We start from the raw sequence: 22,429 nt of genomic DNA, 5'->3' as shown, positions 1-22,429 counted from the left end.
CGGTATGTTCGGTTCCGGTTCCGGTTCTCAAATCCTAGAACCGTCGGTTTATCGAACCGACTGAGTATATATAACATTTAATTTCAATATGACATTTTTATACATTTCTATACCCTAAAATACATTTCTATAATACATTTATATACATTTCTATAATTTATATAAAAAATATATAAATTTATAAACCCTAGACCCTTTATATATCCTAAACCCTATAATTAATAATTTATATGTTTTTTAATTTTTATAATATATGTCTATATAAAAACTAATTAAAAATACCCTAAACTAATATTATACCATATTCTAAACAATTTATCCCATATAACTATAAACTAAATACTAAACCCTATATCCTATATTTCTATTCCTATATCTCATACCCTAAACTCTATTGTGTATTTTAAAAATTTTAAATCTTATACCTTATAAGCTTATTATATCCTATACCAATATACCATATACCCTATAGTACTATAATTGATAATAATTTAATAATTTATAGTTGGTATATAACTAATAACTATAGTCTATATAAATGTTTAGTATAGTATAATATGATAATAGGCTATAACTAATAACTATAGTACGTCTATATAAATGTTTAGGGTATAGAAATGTATTATATGAAATATGTTTTATATAAATTATAAAACATATGTAATACAAAGTAAAAACTCCAAACCCCAACATCCAAATCCTAAACCCCAAAGTCCAAACCTCAAACCAAACCTCAAAATACCATAATGTTTAAATTTTTAATGAATTTAGGGTATTTTAGGTATAAAAATGTATAAAAATATATTTTAAAGTATAGAAATGTATTATATAAAATATGTTGTATATAAATTATAAAACATATATAATAAAAAGTAAAAAGTCCAAATCCCAAAATACCCTAATGTCTAAATTACTAAAATACTAATTTTTTTCTTTTGTCTTTCTTCCCTTATTATTATTATTATTTTTTTTCGGTACAATGGGGGCAAAGCCCAAAAAAAGGAAAAGCTACCTAAGCAATCACTAATATAGGCCTAGCCAACCAGCCTGATCAGCTCTAAGCATAGAGCTGAAACAAAAAGCTTTGTTCCCCCCCATTATTTTTTATTCTTGTCTAAAAGACTAAAACCAAAAAGGTTTGTCCTCCACCCCCCCCACCTTTTCTCTGCGCGTGCGTACTGGCTAGTGCCCAGTGCCTCCCTTTTCTTTTCTTCATCTTTTTCATTCTCTGAAGCAACTTTCCTCTCACTCTCTCTCTCTGCGTGCGACCTGCCCGGCCAGGATTCACTGTCGCCGGCCACCTCCCAGCAATCCAAGGCTACTGGTCGACTCCCCAAGCTGGCGCGAACACAACCCAACCGCCACCCAGCTCGGCCGGCCTCCCCACGCGACGGAATGACAGCTCCAAGCCGCGCCTTCCTCGCCGGATTTCTTCAAATTCCGGCAGTATTTTCCGTCGACCCAAGTATCAAAGTTTATCCTCTCTTCATTCTCTATCTGATTATATAAATGGATTGGGTTATTGTTGCTTAAAACTGAAACCCTCTATCTCGCTGCCTTCTCGCCACCCACTCGCCGCACCATGCCGGTTAATACCCATACCGAGCCGAGCCGACCGAGAATGCCGGTCCAACCGAGTTCCGGTTTACCGACATTTCGGTACCGGTCTCGGTAACCAAAGTGGCCAACCGATGGGGGTCCGGTCGGTACACGGTTTGGGGTTCTCGGTTCGGTAACCGTACCGAACCCACCCCTAATGTTTTCTACCTTGTCCACTATAATGCTATGTACTGTAGTTTAATTAATCTACCTTTCTTTACTTGCCAGAAAAGCCTCTTCTTTTTTCCTTTCTTCTGTTTCAGTTTTGCTCATTGTACTTTAATATGTTACTCTTCAGACATCTGGAACAACAAATAAGAGGAGACAACTACCAACAGTAGGGCAATCATCTGGTTAGTTTTGGAAGGTCACCTGAATTTGTCGGAGTTTGTTTTGTTGTTTTATCTGATGAGTTCGGCTATTTAAGTATTATTGAATTTGTTGGGTACATGTTACTATGTTGAAATGACAAAAAACAGAGTTATTAAAATTGAGGCTATCACCGATAATGGTATGGCAAGTAGGTTTCCTTGGGGGAGTTCTCCAGCAAACACATCCTTGGAATTTGTGGTTGCGAATGACGTTTCACCCAAGGCATAACCACAAATTGATAGTGAGAAACTTTAATGGCAAACACAAATTGCCAACATTAACTTAAATGGCAAACATTGCAATTTCTCACTACAAATCAGTGTTAGAAGATTTTTGGTGTTAGATGAAACATTAACAAAGATGAAACATTATCAATGGTATTATTGGTAGTGAGAAATTGCAAATAGTGGCAAATATGCATAGGCAGTGGCTAAAACACATATAGATAGACATTAGCAAATAGGCATACTAACATGTGGGATTCTAGTTGTTACTATCAGGCAGTAACAATTAGAATTCCACATATTTGAATTAAAATCTAACATATTTGACAGTGGCAAATATGCTAGGCAGTAGCTAAAACACAGATACATAGACATTAACAAATAGGCAAACTAACATGTGAGATTCTAGTTATTACTATTAGACAGTAACAATTAAAATACCAAATATTTGACAATGGCAAGCACCCTTTGTTTTTTTTGGGGAATAAGAACCCTACGGTTTCTATCCAAATAAAAAGCTTAATTAAAGTGGGAAAAGCAAAACTCAGCAATACTAAATTAGATGATGCAAAAGGGTCTATGTTTAGCGCAAGCTAGTGAATGAAATTTACTTGATCTGCTTCCCATTGGACCAAATCAAACTAAACTGAGATCCCCATGTGATACCAATAGATGTTGCTAATCAAATTTATAGACATAATCAAAAATTGAGGAGATAGGGTGAGTAACAAATCCAATAATGCTCTGTAGCTTCTATTTGGTTGCTCAGAAAAGACACAAAATGAAAGGAAGAATGACATAGACATAACAATGAAGAAATATGCATAGACAGTAGCAATTTCTAGTTTTCTGGTGTTTGTTATTGTCTAACAGTGACAACTTATACACATAATTTTGAATAAACATGCACATGCACATTGTTACTGTCTAACATAAGCAATTTAATAGACATAAACATAGGCAATTTATTCATGAAATTGACAAATATTAAATGAACATAGGCAATTTATTTAGACAGTGACAAATATTAGTGAAATGAAAATGAAAATTTCAAGTAAGTATTGATAGTAGGAAAATGCAGATTATTTTCCCCCTAATTTTTGTTGTTATGAAATAAACTTTGAAAGCCTTTTGTTCTTGAAATAACTGTGAAAGATACCCATTCTTCTTAGGAAGTTGTTAATAGCTTTTTTCATTGAAATGAGTCTAGGGTTTTCGATCAAAATTGTTTTTGGTAAAAGAAAGTGGAGAAGAATTGAGAGAAGAAATTATACTTGAGAGTCAGTAGCTATTGAGTTTAAAACAGAGTTGCTTCTTCTTTTTCTTCTTCCTCGACAAACAGAGTATTAGGGCTTCGTCGTTCTCTCATCGTCTCTGCTTCTCTCTCATCCACAAGGGGTTTGTTTCTTTTCTCTTGTCCACAATGGGTTTTAGAACTTGAACGGTTTTTTATGGTTATCTTTCATCGTTGTTGGTGATTATCTACTTAAGCACGTTTAGTCGAGATTAACGGTTAATCAGTGGCACGGCCATAAATTTGACTCTTTTTAATGGCTTTTGTTCCGCATGTGATGGGTGTTTTAAAAAGTGGGCCGAATAGAAAACTACCGTAGCATGTGGGCTGCAAAATCAGCTCTATTACTCAAGTGGGCTTTAAAAAAAAAAAACCAAAACTGAGTTTTTTTTATTAAAAGCCCATTTAGGAATTTTCAATTATAGATCGACCCACCCCTCAAAAAAATAGTGATAGGTCAGCCCACTTTAATGAAATTATGTGAAAAACATACCGGGCACGAAGCCAGCACACGTCGTATCTAGAGTATTGCCACTGTTAAACAATTATTAGACCTTATCATCGTGTTTTTTTATTTTTTTTTTTCCTTCTGTTTTCTGAAGAAGAATCCTATCAACAAGGTGTCCAACACTATTCTGTGATCCTCAACTAACAGAAAAAAATCTCAAAAAAACATGTTACTGTGTTAATAACACACGCCATTGTAAGATAAAGGACTACATTAAAACAAAAGAAATCAAACACAATTTTTCATAGTTAAAAGAGGCTTTAATCATGGGGAGATGCATTACCTTTTCTCGTCTCAAAATATAACCCCGGAAGATTCAATGTTTTATCCTCCCCCAACTCATCTCAAACTTAGTCATGAGATTGTAATCAGTAATTCCCTAGGTATCGTGGAAATCAAAAATCAATTTCAGTTCAAATTGAATGATTGTCGAGTTCAAATCAGCTCATACCAGAGGTAATTTATAAGCATCAAGGGTGACCTCATTCATCCAACCACAACAATAGTAGAAGCAAAATCTGCAAAATAAGCTTCCATAAACTATTTAAGGCACTGTGGCTGGTGCAAGGACGTTTCTGTTGACACAATTTTTTTTTTTTTTCTTTTTGGGGTGGGTGGGGTGGGGGAGGGGTTGTAAACAAGATGCTTAATTCACACACAAATAACCACATCAGCCAAAGTGGTGCGAAATCGCCCATACATTTTTCAAAACATCACTTAGGAGAATGAAGGGAAAGACGTCTTTAATGCCTCCATAAATCAACCAGCAGCATATTTAGCTCCAGCAAAATTGGATATTCAATAGTAGGGGCTGTAACGCATTGGCATCCTGAACCTTGGAACCTTCCTGCAATACATATAACACACTAGAGGCTCACCTTTGCACTTCAGAAATTAAATTGAGAGAAAGTATGAATCAGACAGGAGAATCATGTGCAGATGTTCATATTTTCAAGGAAAGAGGTGGCAGAAACATCAGGGGAGTCTAGATGTTCCGTCTTTCCAACTTCTGGACAGATCTGGATAGCAAGGGTTCCACCTCAAGTGAAGGTCTTGGCTTGGTTAGTGGTGCATGGGAGGGTTAGTAGTGATGTGATTCAAAGGAAAAGGCCTTACTTGTCAATGCCTGATTGGTGTGCTCAGTGCAAAGAATGGGATGAAAGTTTGGAATAATGTCCTTTAACATTGTCCTTATTTTTTATTTATTTATTTTTTCTATAGGAGTTCCTACATTGTCCTTTAACATCGATTCTGAGGTGGAGGTTGTTTAGGGAAAGCTAATATAAATTGGGCTAACCCAAGGAGCTGTGCTTCTTTGCTTCCGGAGAAGCAGAAATTGTTAGGCAGAGGTAAGAAGAAAGTTCTTTGGAGATGCATGGTGTTAGTTGTTATGGTTATTTGGAAGGAGCAAGATATGAGGATATTTGGGATGTATGAAGGGGTGGGAGTGGAATAACTTCGGGAGTGAATTAGATTTTGGTCATCCCCTTGGGTTTCAAACTTTGGAAGAGAATCAGATTTTGGCCATTCCAACTTTCTTTTTTCTGCCATTCACTTAGACTGGAGAGCAGCGCTTCCCTGCCATTCATGAATTCATTGTCTACTTTTAGGTGTTAGTTTTACTGATGTGGACCCCTGATCCACTATTTGTACTCAGAAGATTTTGATTAAATATAATTATGTCTTTTCAATAAATAAAAAAATAAAGAGGTGGCAATTTTCAAGAATTATACCCATATCCGTAAGGCGAGTCGAAATAAGGAGGTACATATGGAGCCCTAGATCGGAACCCCATAGAGGGGTTGGGTCGACGTGAACGAAACTGCTTCATCCCAGGTACATTGGTCCTTTTAGTGGTCACCTGAAAAATGCTAGAGGAACTCATATGGTTGAAACAAATGAAAATAAGTTCCAAACTAAATCCATTAATGTTAGAAATTAGCTCACCTAAAAGGGAAAGAAAAAGGGAAAGAAAAGGGAAAGGATTTCTTTGACCTTCAATTGACGACCATGTAGCTCGGATTCATTCAGCAGTAACGCTTCTTGAACAGCCTCAGCTTCAATGAATTCCACATAAGCATAACCCTTTGGCTGACCAAATTTGTCAGTACGGATAGTGATTCTGTTCACCGTCCCACAGGACTGGAAATGCTGTTGCACTTCTTCAGGGGTACATGAATAATCTACCTGCAGATGCAGTTTAGGCCAGAAAGATTTATTTGCAGCCATGAAGAAGCAAGGTGAAAAAACAATGAACTAGAAAACTATATGGGAGCCCGAGCAAGAAATAAATATAAGAACCTCAACTGGGTCGTCTCAGTGTAACAAGCACATAAAGATTGAGCAGTAAAAGCATGCAGTTCCTAGCTCACTATAACACGTGGACACTTCAACACAGTTCACATCATTGGACCACATTGCGGGGTGAGCCCCAACAATCTTGTCCAATCTTTTCATAAAAAGTGGGCTTCACTTTAGAAAAGCACTATATTTTACATATTACAGTCATGATTTTCTACTCACCAACCATTGAGTCAAAAACTAACTGCTGACAATTATGCAAAAAGAAAAAAAATTTCTCAGGTATTGAATATCAACTGTTTGATTTTGATTCAGTACAGTTGATGAACATGAATTTCATGCTCTCACTTTGATCACTAGGAGATCAAACTTGTATATATATATAATTATTTTCTCCTAAGGTTCTTAACAAGATTTTGTTTGTCAACCATTAGATCATATATGGCTGAGTAAGATGCACAGTGGAGAATACACATTCATCGCAACCGTCCATATATGATCTAATGACTGAGAAATAAGACCTCGTTTAAGGACCTTAAGAATACACACGATGTATGTGTATGCGTGTGGTCTCTAGAAGCAATCACCATACATACATGTAATTATTACATATATGTCCCTAGGGAATGAAGTGAACGAAAAAGCCACAAGTTGTTCCCAGTAGTAAGTTATATGTTCCTTAAAAGAATGTTAAATAGAATAAGCTAGTGAACTATTGTACTTTCTAGAAGATACCATCTTAACTTTAATGATTTAGAATTATATGGCCTACTCATTCTTATCTGAGGAGAAAAGACAGCAATCAATAATAGCTGTCTCTAGGTATCCAAAAAGACCAAAATGGAGATCAGAGACCCCTCACCAAAGCAGGAAACACCTTAAAATGCCTTGAGCATCAACCACACCCAAAGCCTCTGGCTTTGCAATCAAGAGAACATAGAACCACAGCTACTCAGTCTTCAATGCATGTAACTCCTCTTGATGGAGTTTCGGTTTAGGAAATTTTGATTCACGTCCATTGTTCATCCATCCCCGCCCAAGTACTCAAGACTTTCTTCCAAACAAAACTATTCATATCCTAAATCATACAGCTTGTTCTCTTTCTTTCCCTTGTTCTCTTCTATGATGATAATTGCTGATAGTTCATCCTCTACTAATTGTTTCTTTCCCCTTTCTTCCTAACTTCTAAACTTACAAACCTAATCATCATTTTTTGCCTCAAAATTCTCTTTGTTTTTTCATTGTTATTTGCTCTACCCCTGCTTGCATACTTTTTTCTTTTACATTTTTTTTATTTAATATATATTGTTTTTTTTTTTTTTGCATTTTCATAGGCCCTCTTCTTTTCCTAACCCAACTATATTAAATATCAAAGATACTTTCAAACCCTGACATTAGGTAATTGGAAAACTTGGAGAATGAGGCCTGACCTGCGATTGTAGTCAAACATCATAAAGTCAAATTATCAAAAGAAAGAAAAAATCTAAAGCTTATCAAACACATATTCAACACATAAATTATAAAATACATATATAAATAAATCTGAAGCAAGAATACATGCAAGCTTCTGTATCTCGACAGAAAATAGCAAAGAGAACACCACCAATTGAGCACATTAAATCAAATCAGTTTATCCAAGAGAAATTGTATAATCTCAAAAAACTTCAATATGGGAAGTAGGTAGCGAAGTATAAAAATATTCTGACCCTCCCAGTCAGTAGTGGTGGTATTAGAAGCAAAAATCAACTGTAAACAAGGAAAACTCTGATTCAATTGTTGAAAAATTAAAGATTGAATGTATAGGACTTTGTGTTAGAGAATGTAAGGGACAAGAAATTGTGGCCACAATCTTGACAACATTATTGTTTGGATCAGTCATAGTCTCATAGACTAAAGAAGGCTGGGCCAAAACCAATGGGAATAATGAAAGATCACAACCAAAAGTCCGGGGTTTGTTCAGTCCAGACTTAGCTCTTTCAACAGTTTTTCTTAATTCCAAAGGTTGATGTTAACTAATCTTGACTTCTTATGCACAACCATGTGTTGAAACACCATAATTGAAGGGTATACAACTAAAAAATATTGGAGGTTTAGATTCTCTATGCATTGTCTAAGGCAAACCATAAAAAATCTAAAATACAACAAATGGGTGATAATGATTATGAATTCACGTGCATTGTCATCATGGCTGGTTGCTTTTTTATGCTGTATGGAGGTTTGATACATTAGCACCCCATGGATGGAAGAAAAACAGTTGAAAGAGCTTATAGTCCGGATTGAACAAACTCCAGACTAGTCTGGATAGGAGAACCCCCCCGGTATTTATATACATATATAAGTAAGTGTGTGTGCGGGTGTGTGTGTATGTGTGGAGGCGATCTAATGAGGACTTTAGTTGAGGACTTCAGTGTCAGTAGTTAGATTATACATGAACGGTTAAAATAAATCTCACCCACCGTCACTCTCTATGACTCTCAATCGTCCATATCTAAACTAACGGCTGACATGATAGTCCTCGACTTGAGCCCTTATTAGAACGCCACTATGTGTGTATACATATATATATATATATATATATCTCACTCTTAACATAATGAAAAGTATAACATAGACAACAAGAAGCAATGCCCCCAACCCTTTCTATCACACAAGACATATTGATCTATTCTTCACAGATTATTCCAAGAGAAAACCATACTCGTGCATTCATCAGGTGAAGAAACCTGACCTCACGTCACAGCCTCTGGCTAGAAGAAAGACCTCAAGGGAGAAAATTTCGAAATATAAATGCTACATTTCATCTTTAGCATTTGAAAACACAAGGGAGAAAGTTTACTTGAATTAGCAGTTAAGACTTTTGAATCAGGGGCACCACCATACCATGTATATGAAAACACAGGATAGTATTTAAAAAGGTATGAGACAACCCCATACACAAGTCATTTGGTATAAGCTATTCTAAAGAACTAACTGGAAAGGAAAATAAGGGAAATAGCACTCACATTGCCGACAAACACTGAACGGGAATCTACTTCTTCTCTACTTGCTTGTGCTGCAGCTGCATTGGATGGATCTAGTTGCACAAGAACACAACCAAAAGGGGTAAGGGAACAAATAGACATATTCAACAATATATCCAATATTATACGTAAATCATGAATAAACTGACGCCAAAAAGGCATCATGTCTACAACCTTTACAATGTTTACCGTGTGTGTTCTTATTTTGACATTGTGATCGGATTCCAATCATGAAAAAAGCAAATGATACAGCACACATAATGGACAAGGTCTAGGACCCAGAGAGGCTTTAGCTAATCTTCTATAAACTGTAGGCTAATGTGAGATTTGACCCAATACCAGAAAGTAAAAAAAACGAAAGCCCTATTTTCATTATTATCTTATGTTATTGCCTTATTGGCATGACTCCAAAACCCATGTTACCCAATTCATAAACTTAAAAGTTGAAAATTAAAAACTAAAATTAAAAATAAAAAGTTAAGGTAAAACCTTGTGCGGAAGACATCTCCTTCTCGACCTTGGCTTGCATCTCACGAAGAGCAGCGGATTCGTCCTCCATTTCCTTGAGCCGTTTCTTCATCTCGTCCAGTTCCTGCACCATTTCCACTTTCTTTTATTAATTTCAATGACAATAATAATCAAAATCATAATCATAATTATCATAATTTAGGGTTTTAGGGATTGGGAGGCATTCGATTAAATTTATAAAAGAAAACCCATGGCAAAAATGATAGAGAAAAAGAAAAAGGAAGCCATTACTGGTTCGTTGGCATCGGCCCTAGCCATGTCAACTTCATGGTGCTCCATCTCTCTCCCTTTCTGATTCCAAGAAAGCAAAGGCGTAGTCTCGTAGAGCGGTGGAGGGCAACAACGCCGCTCACTCAGTGAGTCAGGGAGCTGTGAGCTGAGCTTCTTTCAGGTTTTCGCACTTCTCTCCATTGTTACCCACGTCAGCACGATGGGCTTTTCGGTTAGCGCCAAATATGACTATACGCAAAACTTACCTATCGGGTTGCATACAGAGGTGTACGTCGGGCTGGACCGACCCAAGTCCGGTACAAACATGATCCGTTTAAAGTCGGCACGGTCTGATTTGGCCCGTCATTAAGTGGGCTGGGTTCAGTCCAGCTCATACTTATAGGCCGAATTGGGCCAAAGTTTTCTATCTCATTGAGTCAGGCCGGCATAAGCCCATCTTTGCATTCTTAATATTCTTCCAATGACTTTATATTAACTTAATTACGTAAGAGATAATGCTAGACCAGTTTCTAATATCAAATTCCAGAATTTCACCTGCAATTCAAATTCCCCATTTTGCCTACATGCTCTCAGCTATATCCTTTCCTATTCTTCCCCAAACTCACAAATTCTGATTTCATAGAGATCTAATCTGATCAATCATTAGCATATTGAACTATAAATTCGAAAAAGGTATCCCACATCCATGAAAACAATAATCCTAATCTGATCAATGCCCACTAAGCACCACAAACAATCAATCGAAATTTCCAAACATGCCCAGATCGATCATCATTTTGAAAATAACATACTTTCAATGACCCCACATCGGAGGTCCAACAATGGAGTTGCAGAGAGAGAAAGAAAAAGGCAAAAAGGAAAGAGGATTAGGATTAGGCTTGGTATGACGAAAAAAACCCTTGAAAAATGGGGCACGTGTGACTGCCCAGATCATCAATTTGAAAATAACATGCTTTCAATGACCCTAAATCGGAGGTCCAACGATGGAGTTGCAAAGAGAGAAAGAAAGAGGCAAAAGGAAAGAGGATTAGGCTTGGAATGACGAAAAAAACCCCTGAAAATGGGGTATGTGCGTCGCACGTGGTGTTTTTTGACAGAAAAATTGACAGAATTGGATAGAGGAGTGACATTGCAAATTTTTATAAATTAAGGTGGCAGATTGATTCAATTTTTAATTTAAGTAGTGAAATACAAACGAGATTATAATCTAAGTGGGTAAAAAAGCCTTTTTTATTTATAATAAGAGCAAATTACACGTAGGTACCTCAAGTTTACACTATTTTTTACTTGGGTACCCCAATAAAAAAAAGTTGCATAGATGATAGATGTACCTCAACTATCATTTTGTTGACACTTAGGTACCTATGTCAACTTTTTCGTCCACTAGGCCGTTAACTGCCTACGTGGCTTAAAAAATGCCACGTGGACAAAAATAAAATAAAAAATAAAAATACAAATAATTATGAAAAATAAAAAAATTAATAAAACCTCTCTCTGCCTCACCTCCCCCCACGCCCAGCCACCCCTTCTTCCTGCCGCCTCTCTCCCAAACCGCTGACCCCCGACGTGGCACTCTCTCTCTGCCCTTCACTTTCTCTCTCTAACTCACTTTCTCTCTCTCCCCGAAACCCCAGCACAAACTCAGCCCCTCCCCACCCCGCCCCAACCGCCGCCTTCCCCATGCGTCCCTCCAAACCCAGCCCAACCCCAACCCTTCACTCTCTCTCCCTGCCCATCTCCTCTCTCTCTACCCCACACTCTCTCTCTCTCCCTGCCCCTCTTCTCTTTGACTCATTCCCTCTCTCCCCGAACCTCAGCCCAACCCCAGCCATGACCCCACATCACCACCGAAACCCAACCCAACCCAAACCCAGCCTCGCCCCACCCCGAGCTCCACCCACCCTTCTCGTTCAGATCTGAGAGAAAGAGAGAGAGAGAGAGAGAGAGAGAGAGAGAAGAGAAAAAAAGAGAGAAAAAGAGTGACAAGAGTGACAAAGAGTGACAAAAAGAGAGAGAAAAAGTGAAATAGAGAGAGATGGAGCTGGTGGTCAGAGAGGGGGATGAAGGTGGGTGGGTGGGTTGGGTGGCCAACATGGGGGAGGCAGATAGAGGAGGGCTCGGGGCTTGGGTTTCGAGAAAAGAGAGAGAGAGAGAGAGTAAGGCAGAGAAATGAGAGGGGCGGGGAGAGAGAGTGAGGCAGAGAGAGAAAGTGAGGGGCGGGGAGAGGAGCAGTGGTCGGGGAAAGAGGCGGTGGGAGGGAAGGGTGGCTGGGCGTGGGGGGGAGGTGAGGAAAAGAGAGAGTTTTTTTTTTAAATTTAATTATTAATTTTTTTGTTTTTAATAATTATTTGTATTTTTAACTTTTATTTGTATTTTATTATTATTTTTTGTCCACATGGCATTTTTTTAAGCCACGTTAGTATGCCATGTAGGCAGTTAACAGCCTAGTGAACGGAAAAGTTGATGGAGGTACTTAAATGTCAAAAAATTATAGTTAAGGTACGTCTATGCAACTTTTTTTTATTAGGATACCCAAGTAAAAAATAGTATAAACCTGAGGTCCCTACGTGTAATTTGCTCTTATAATAATCTATGTCTATCTCAGCACATATTGATGTGATGATCGAGTGAGATAATATACATCGTGTTAGAGCATGTACAATGACCTTGCTAAAAGCCATATTAGTGAAATGGAAAGAAAAAAAATCAAGTACAATGACATGGCTAAGTTTAGCTTTAGCATACCATATATACAGTTGCTATTGTGGATGCCAATGACAATGTGAGCTTGAGCCTAAAAAAAGGCATGTGAGGACAGAGAGAATTGGTGTTGATTGCTCAGAATTGATTGGTTAGGAGGAGAGAGAAGAGAGAGAGGTTGTGTAAGATGTGGGTCAGTAACCTAAGGCCAAATGACACTTTTGATCCCTGTACTTTCGTGAAATTTCCACTTTGATCATGTTCTTTTAATTTTGATAATTTCAGTTTTGTACTTTCAATACGATAATAATTAAGTCCAAATTGTTAACCTTGTTTAAATTTATGATATAAATTTTGACATGCATTGCACGTGAGTAACATTTCAGACATTTCGCTCTACCTGAATGCTTATATAAGCCTATATATGCCCTTGTATGCAATCAGTAAGGAAAAATAAGAAATTTCAACATCAAACTGAATATATTAAATGACAAGTAGGGGCTTAAATAGGCATTTAGGTGGACTAAAATATTCGAAATGACACTCATGTACGGAGCATTTGCTTTCACGTCGAATTTTTCGTTAACAATTTAAATGATGTTAACTATTTAGACTTAATTGATATCATATAGAAAGTACAAAACCAAAATCACCAAAAATAAAAGTATAGGACCAAAGTGAAAATTCCGTGAAAGTACAAGGACAACCTAAAGAACAATTTCATTACTACCTAAATCTCTACACTCTCTTCCTTAAAAAAAAAAAAAAAAAAAGATGATGTACACTCTCGCTTTCTCTTTTCACTCGCTCCCCCTCTCTCGCTATCCCCTCCAGTGGCAGATCCAGGGTATATACGTGGGGTCAATTGACCCCATGAACCCAGAAATGTTGGACTTGAGGAAAATTTTTGACCCATAAAGCTTGGGTCTTAGTGGCAGTACAAGGGTAAGGTTGTAGACAAAGTGTTTGTATTTATGTTTGAAAGAGAAAAGAAGACCAGACAAATGAGGAAGAAAGGGTAACTCACGTGATTTGCATATGAGTTTTTTTATTTTTTGAATTCTTAACTTGCCAAAACAACGTCGTTTTGGCAAGTTAATTAAAAAAAAAAAAACCTGAGTAGAAGAGAGACCCAGACATATAAGGCATAAACGGAAGCATGAACCCTTGCTCGCTCGCGACGTCCAGACCCAGAATAAATATTCATGAGCTTCTTAATCTTGACTCCATAACGATTGATTATTGGATCCGCCACTGATCCCCTTTCTCTGCACCTGCCCACCATAATTTTTTATCTCAGATTTTCTCTCAGTTTCCAGCTTTTTCTTGGGAACCAAATAGCTCTGTCTCGGATGGTTGCGAGAGGAATCCTCAATCAAAGTTTGTATTTTTTTTAGGTTTAATTTATTAAAAAAGTAGTGAATATTTAAGTCTTTGATTTAACTATCGAGTAATTTTAAGGAAACTTAATTAAAGTATATATTGAAAGAAAATGAGTGATTTTTGAGTAATTTTGTTTTGAGGAAATTACAGATATAATCTAATTATTTTATACCTACTTTAATTTTGGTCCACAATCTTTTTTAAGTTCTGTCTCGGTCCACTAATTGTTTCACTTTTTCAATAAAGGTCCAGATTTGTTTTCTTAAATTTGGTCTGCCTTTTACCGTATCAAATCTCACCCAAATTCAGCAAATATATACTTGTTTTAAAGCTATGCATTTCTTCTTTACAACCATATAAAGATCATTCAAATTGGAGTACTAAAACTCAAGATAATTGACCCCAAAATATGGTACCCGAAATTACCAATTTTTCAAACTTCACCCAATCTCAATTCTCTTAGATTCTAATACTCCAAATTTGTTTTTATGACTAAAAAATAATGAAATATAACTTATACTTCAATTATAATTGAAGAAAACATAACCCAAAGGATTTAAAGTCACAAATCTGGACCTTTATTGAATAAATAAAACAATTAGTGAACCAAAACAGAACTTAAAAAAAATCGTAAACCAAAATTGAACTAGATATAAAATAAGTGGACCAAATCTGTAATTTCTTCTTTTGTTTTCATTCTTGTCTAACGGGCGGGGCTGCCTCGCCATAGAGGAGGAGTTGAACTCGGTGTACTGACAAGTCCGAGGTGCAGCTGTTGCAAATGCATCTTCTGCAGATGCGTTGTCCCTATATAGCGTTAGCAACAAGCTAGTCGTGTGTTTAGAAAGAAAAAAAATTAAAGTTAATTTGGTGTATCATATACTTGTTGATTAGTTAGGTCTGGAATTGTAGTCCATTATTTGCATTATGCAGCTAACAATATGTAATGTTTCTTTTCTTTTTATTTTGTTTTTTGTTGTTACTGCGGTCATGATTTTAAAGGCATATAAGGGACCAAATTGAAGATTTTTCTCTAAATTGGTGATATTTTCTGCTGGGTTTACAAGTACATCTCTGATTGTTTATATGTTGCATGTGAAATACTAAACAGTATTGATTGGATGCTTCGTCGTCTTCAATGTCCTAATTAGTGTGTAATCGACGATGGTGTGGTACTGCAAAATGAAGTTATCTCAACATTAATTGGTGTGCTTGCTCAGATCTGCCACTCTAGGAGCCTTGGAAGTCTCTGAATTTAATACCACATATGCAATTGCGGGGTGGCGGCTTCAGAGAGATTTTTTCAGGTACCATTGAGATGTAGTTGTTGCCATTGAGATGTAGCTGCTTTTTGCAGCAGATGCAGATGCAGCCAAGGGTTTAAATTTCGAAGTTTTCGGCGAAATTTTGCCGAAAATTTCGGTTTTTAGGGGTTCCGAAATTTTAACACCTATTCGACTAAATTTCGGGAAATTTCGAATGCCCCTAACAGCCTTTTTTTTTTTATTTGAGCGAAATTTCGATGAAATTTCGCTCAAGATACCCAGATTTCACATTTTCAGATTTTTCACCCGAGCTCCAATTCTCCAAAACAGTGGCAAAACCTCAAAATCAGAAAATCTCAATTCTCAAATACTGAAATACCCACCCTAACCCTCGCAGCCTCGCTCAAATACGGTACCCAGCCTAACCCTAAGTCCCTCACTGCCTCACATTACAAATCACAATCTCACCTCGGCGGCTCGGCGCACACCTTCGATCCGATCTGCAGCCAGCGCCTCTCTCCTCCTTCTCGGCTCTCTCTCTTCTCTCTCTCTCGCCTCTCTCCTCCGTCTTCTCGGCTTGCAGCGCCAGTCTTGGACGTCTCTGTCTTCTCGGCTTGCAGCGGCGTTCTCGAAGCTTCCGGCCACCTCGAAGCTTCTCGGACGTCTCTGTCTTCTCGGCTTTGACATCTCTGTGTTTGTGCGAAGTCCAGTCTGTGAGTATTTTGGGTTTGTGGGAGTGTCAAGTCTGTGAGTGTTTGTGGCTTTGTGGCTTTGTGCGAACTGCGAAGTCAAGTCTGGTTAATGGCTTTGACATTAACCAATCAAAATGTCTTGATCTATACTTATGGGTGAACTGGTGAAGTGTCTTATTTAATATTTGATTTGATTTATTGTTGCTCTAATATCAGTCCCACGGCCGCAAGGGAAAAATTTATTTCCATTTTATTTAAAATCTTTGTACTTATCTAGTTATGATTAAAATCGTTGATACTACTTGGCCAAAAAAAATCGTTGATACTACCATCTAGTTCATCATTATTTTTAATATATTTCCTTTTCCTTTCAATTTTCGGGTTTTTATTGTTTGTCTTGAGTCCTATATCTGAGATTCTGAGTATATCTAAATTGATCTATGAGTATATCTGAGTATATCTATATGAGTATATCATTTAGACATTTACCCACTTTTAAATATTATCTAACATCAATTGATTAATATCATATTTTGGGTTTATATGTACATTATGTCATTATGTCATTATATTGATCTTAGGTTAATTTATATAAGATAAATTATATTGATTTTGGGTTGATTTATATAGATTTGGAATTAATTGTATAATTTTGGGTTGATTTTGATTTGTATAATTATATGATTTTGGGTTAATTTTGAATCTTTAATCGTATAATTTTGGAATTGATTGTATAATTTTAGGTTGATTTTGATTTGTATGATTTGTGTAATTTGTATGATATATAAATATTGATATGGAAGTTGAAAGTGGTGATTTGATATGATATGGAATTGGAATTGGTATGATTTGTTAATAATTAATATGGAATTTGTATGATTTGTTAATAGCATCTAATATGTATCATGTATGGAATTTGCCGAATTGGTAATTTAAAATTAGTGAAACTAATATGGAGTTAGTAATAAATTAATAATTAATATGAAATTAGTAATATGGAAATGAAATTGGTGATATGATATGAAATTACAAATTAGTAATATGGAAATATGGAATTGCCAATTGGTAATATGAATATGATATGAAATTACTAATTAGTAATAAGTTAATAACTAATATGATATTAATTTCTTGGTGATATACTGATATGATATTAATATGGAATTTAATTGTTATTGTTATTGTGTTATTGTGTATGTCTTTTTGTTATTAGGAATTTAGGATTCAATGGCCAGTGAAAGGAGATCACGTGATCCAGCTTGGGATCATGCCGATCCATTACTGGGTAGCAGACAAGGTTCAATATGCAAATATTGTGGCCTTGTAATGAAGGGTGCTGGAGTGACACGATTAAAATACCACCTTAGTGGTTTGGATCCTGGACACAATGTGCAATGATGCAATAGTGTCCCACCAGAAGTGAGACAATTCATCATTGCAGGGATGCAACACAAACAACACCAAAAAAGAAAAAAAATACAAAGGATGGAAGAGCTCAGAGAAGAGCTTCGAGGACAAAGTCAGATTGAGCTGAGTGATGATGAAGATGATGATGATGAAGATCATAATGATGATATGGGGCCTCAAGAGCGAAAAGAATTTCGAGCTGCACTTCGAGCCTCTAGAGCAGCAGAATGGGAGAGAGAACACTCACATAAAGTCCCAAATAGGGGACAAGGTTCTGGGTCTAGTAGTGGTGCACAGATGCAAAGAGCATCAAGCATGAGGAAATCACGAGATTCACGACCAACACCTCCAGTGGCACCAAGCTTGTACAAGGCAGCTCAAGCACGCCAAAAGAGTGTTAAAAATCTCTTTTCCGGAGGGTCAATCAAAGATGGGATGCAACGCTTGATCAGCAAGTTCTTCATATATGAAAATGTTCCTCCTTCAAAAGCAGCATCTCATCATTTCAAAAATTTGGTGATAGGATGTCAACATGCAGGAGTAGGAGTGGAACCTCCAACACTCTATCAGATACGCACCGGATTTTTGGACCAGGAGTTTCAAGAAATGCAAGAGCATGTTAACAAATTGAAGACTGATTGGGCAACTTATGGTTGCACAATCATGTGTGATGGTTGGACAGGTCCAACCAAACTGTCTATCATTAACTTCATGGCCTACTCAAGAGGGAAGTCGGTATTCCTTAAGTCCGTTGATTCTTCAGATTGCATAAAGGATCATAAATAGATTTATGGGCTACTGAAGGATGTAATCACGGAGGTTGGAGAGGAGAATGTTGTTCAAGTTGTGACCGACAATGGTTCCGCATTTGTCAAAGCAGGTAAGAAGTTAATGAACAAATACAATGTGTACTGGACGTCGTGTGCAGCACAATGCATTGATCTAATGTTTGAAGAGATGGGGAAGAAAGAGCAGGTTGATAATGTGATTAAAAAAGCCAGAATGATCACGAATTATATTTACAACCATAACTGGTTGTTGGCAAAGATGCGAGAGATCACGAAGGGAGATATTGTTCGTCCTAGTGCCACCTGATTTGCTACAAACTATATTGCATTGGATAGTTTGTATGGTAAGATGATGGGGCTGAAGCAATTGTTCACCAGTGATGATTGGGGTCGTAGCAATTTCCGGCGTTCAGATGCAGGCATCACAGTTGAAAATATAGTTCTTGATCACTCTTTTTGGCAACAGGTGCATAAGGTGTGCGGTCTGTTTGAACCTCTCTACGTAGTTTTACGTATTGTTGACACAGAAGTATATCCTACAATGGGATCAATTTATGAGTTGATGCGTGTAGTGATGGAAGAGCTAGAAAAAAAACAGGGTGCACAGTGGGTAATAAAAATCATCAACGATCGATGGTTTAAAACGTTACAACACGATTTGCACGCAGCAGGTAACCTAATAATTTATTTGTTATTTTGGTTCCGCATTTTTTTTAATTGATTTAGCTTTCAATTAATGAACTAAATTACTAATTATATATTTCTATATTTACTTGATACATGATTGCAGCCTATTATTTGAATCCTCGCTATCAATATAGACCTGGCGTTGGAGATGATGGTGAACTTATTTGGGCTGTGCACAACGTATTCTCCAAATTGGATCCCTATTCATCAAAAATTGGCCAATTTGGAAATGAGGTAAAAATAATTTGCCATAAGGCCCATAAGAATCCTTACGAAAAATATTAATACTTTATATAATTTGATTGTCTTAAATTATTTATTTGATTGATATTGTATAATTTGTATTGTATTTGTATCTAGTTAACATATTTTAAAGATGCCCGGAAAATGTTCGGAGAGCGAGCTGCCAAGGCCGCTAGATCACGAATGTCTCCTAGTGAGTATACATCTTACTTGTATTAGTTAGATTAACTTAATTATTTATTTTTATAGTTACACTTACACAAACAAATTTTTCATTTCAGGTGAATGGTGGATCATGTATGGGAGTGATGCGCCTACTGTGAGGAAGTTAGCCATCAAAGTTTTATCACAAACGGCGTCATCATCAGCTTGTGAAAGAAACTGGAGCACTTTCGCACTCATACACACCAAACAACGAAACAGGCTCTCATATAGTAGGTTAAAAAAAATGGTATATTGCTACTATAATATGAGGCTTGCACTTCGAGACAAGAAAGCAGAGGAGGATCGCGTTGATGAATATGATCCGCTGAATATATATGATGCTGCTATAGGGAATGATGATGTGGAGGAAAACCAGCTTTATCAGTGGATTAGGCCCCTCCATTTAGATGATGATGCAGGCAATCCAGACCCTGATATTGCAGCTCAAGCACGTCAGGAAGGTATCAATGTGGACAGAGTTCTAAATGAGGAGGTGAGCCCTACTAGCTACAAGTTTGAATGAACTTATGCAACCAAGGTCGACACATCGTACTGAGCCAGTTCCCACTAATCCTTCTCGATCAGGCAACTCTAGCACAAGATCGGGCACTCCTACCAACAATGGAGGTAGAGGTAGAGGTAGTGGTGGTGGTAGTGGTGGAAATGAAGATGTCACTGGACATTCTCAAGAGTATATGAGCCCATTTTCTGTCGAAGCACACTACACACATGCAACACAAGATGAGGATCATGGGAGTAGGCGTGCCGGACCAGGAATTGGTGCCATAGGAAAAGACTATAGTCGCAGACAAAGAGGTCATGAGAGTTTGGCACAAGAAGAAGAGGATTCATTATCCACCACTTTTGGCTCTATGGGGGTAGGAAGTGACAATTACAATTATGGGCAAAACCCTCCAATATTCTACCCACCACATCTTCCTTACTTGGTTAAGTCTGATAGTAACTCATTGGCACAACAAGAGACAAACTCTTCAAATGAGTATGCTTATGGGCAAATTCAACCACAACAGGTTCCTGATCCATATGGTTGGCATGTTGGCAATTACATGCAAAATTATGCTAGAGAAGTATCTTGGGATGATTATTCTTCACATTATACTTACTCTGGACATGATGATACTGAAGACAGCGGAAATTTTGAACCTCCTAGAAACTCTATGTGGTATTGATTACTTTTGTAATTCATGTGGCAATATTATAGTAAAAATAAAATTGAGGTGTTATTGAAGTAATTATTAATTAGTGAAGCATTTTTTTAACAGTATTTGTCTCCAACGCGCATTATATTCATCACATATCACATGAAACCTACCATATAATTTGGTTTTTTTAATGTTTTTTATCAATGTAGTAGATAATATGTTAAATAAACATATGGTGAAGTTTCATTCAAAATTTCCGTATTTTGATAATAATTTCCATCGTTTCCGTCGAATTTTTGTCGAAATTTAAAAATCTTCGAAATTTCCGTCGAAATTTCCTCGAAACCCGAAATTTTATTCCTTGGATGCAGCTAGCGGCCTTTTTTAATTGGTTTGTTTTTTATCACAAATAGTCTTTCAAACTTTACTCAAATATTAATTTGGTCTTTAAAATGTATTTTTAAAATGTATTTTCACTCAATGGCATCTCTTATCTTTGTCACTGAACATTAATTTGGTGTCTCCATCCAATTTTGTTTAATTTTCCTTTTAAAATACCATTTTTAAGGGCAAATACGTCTTTATATCTTAGACACTTTGAAAATTCACTAAAAATAATTTAAGACTCGAAAAAATTCTCCGAAATTTTCTACAAACTCGTCTTGACTAGTACTATTTTTATATTGGGTCAAATTAAAAAAAATTTATTTTAATTTTCTAGAAATTAGTTTGGGAATTTTAAATTTTCTAGAAAGTACTAAACGTCAATTTGATAATTTGACCACATAAAAAAATAGTAGTAGTCAAGACAAGTCCGCATGAATTTTCATTTTTCGAGGAATTTTTTCATGTCCTGAGCTATTTTTGGCGAATTTTCAAAATGTATCTAGGGGGTGTTAAGACATATTTGCCCTTGAAAAAATGGTATTTTAAACGGAAAATTAAATTAACAAAAGTTCATGGAAGGACCAAATTGATCTTCATTGGCAAAGATGAGGGATGACGATGAGTGATATTGCACTTTAGGGACCAAATTGATGTTTTGGTGAAACTTTAGAGACTATTTATGATAAAAAGCCTTTTTAATTTTGTCATGCAACTTAACATTTGGGTTGAGTGTACTTCTGGTTAAATTTTTTATTGTTGATCGAGTCCTGAAAATTAATCATTGCAAGTTTGCAACTTTAATTTTAGGTGGGTTTGTTTATCATTAAGGGCTGTAAAATAGACTTTAAAATAATTTACTTTTTTTAATTTATTGTAATCTAGTTTTTTTTCTTCTAGTGAGCGTTCAAACGTTCTTGTAATTGTCAGTTAATAACAATCATATTTTATATTGAATTGTGTTTATTAATATCTTGTATTAGTGTATTTTACGTATAGTATATAATTAAAAAATAAACATTTACATGACTATTATTTTAACATAATTGTCAGATATAACTAATTACATGCAATTAGTATTGGAACACTTTTCTTGAGCGTTTGAAAGCTTGCACGAGAAATTTTTTTGTATAACCGATACACTGTCATGTGGTATAACTAAGCTATGTGTTAAAATATGAGTAGATGTTATTAATATTATACCCTATTAACATAAACATGTCGTTCAACAATACACTTACACGTTGGATTGGTTATACCACATAGCGATGTATCGGCTACACCCAATAATTTTTTCGTAACTAGCATCCGAGTGCGTTACATGCTTGACGACATTTAAAAGTAGGCCGAGTTATTTTGTTTTTTTTAGAGCAAGACTATTTTGGCATGGGTCCTCCCATTTAACCTTATCTATCATTGCCCCAAAAATTAATCAC

At 36.4% G+C, this 22,429-nt stretch overlaps 1 protein-coding gene and 1 pseudogene across 1 annotated transcript; one reads left to right on the top strand and one right to left on the bottom strand.

Annotated features, from left to right (window-relative positions):
* Nucleotides 1-4,281: 4,281 nt before the first annotated feature.
* LOC147277296 (polyadenylate-binding protein 2-like) lies at nucleotides 4,282-10,281 on the bottom strand. The gene is made up of 6 exons (XM_086254184.1): nucleotides 10,078-10,281; nucleotides 9,808-9,910; nucleotides 9,301-9,371; nucleotides 5,993-6,184; nucleotides 5,731-5,858; nucleotides 4,282-4,844 (listed from the first exon to the last, which is right to left on the bottom strand). The coding sequence occupies exons 1-6, from the start codon at nucleotides 10,123-10,125 to the stop codon at nucleotides 4,796-4,798; spliced, it is 591 nt and encodes a 196-aa protein (XP_086110310.1). The 5' UTR covers nucleotides 10,126-10,281; the 3' UTR covers nucleotides 4,282-4,795.
* Nucleotides 10,282-17,443: 7,162 nt separating this feature from the next.
* Nucleotides 17,444-20,636, top strand: LOC147277295 (uncharacterized; annotated as a pseudogene).
* Nucleotides 20,637-22,429: the final 1,793 nt, after the last annotated feature.

The sequence above is a fragment of the Dryas octopetala genome, chromosome 8 (assembly GCF_963921425.1).
Source record: "Dryas octopetala chromosome 8, drDryOcto1.1, whole genome shotgun sequence".
Classification (NCBI taxonomy): Eukaryota; Viridiplantae; Streptophyta; class Magnoliopsida; order Rosales; family Rosaceae; genus Dryas; species Dryas octopetala.
The sequence above is the reverse complement of the archived record's forward strand: the minus strand, read 5'-3'. Positions and strand labels throughout refer to the sequence as shown.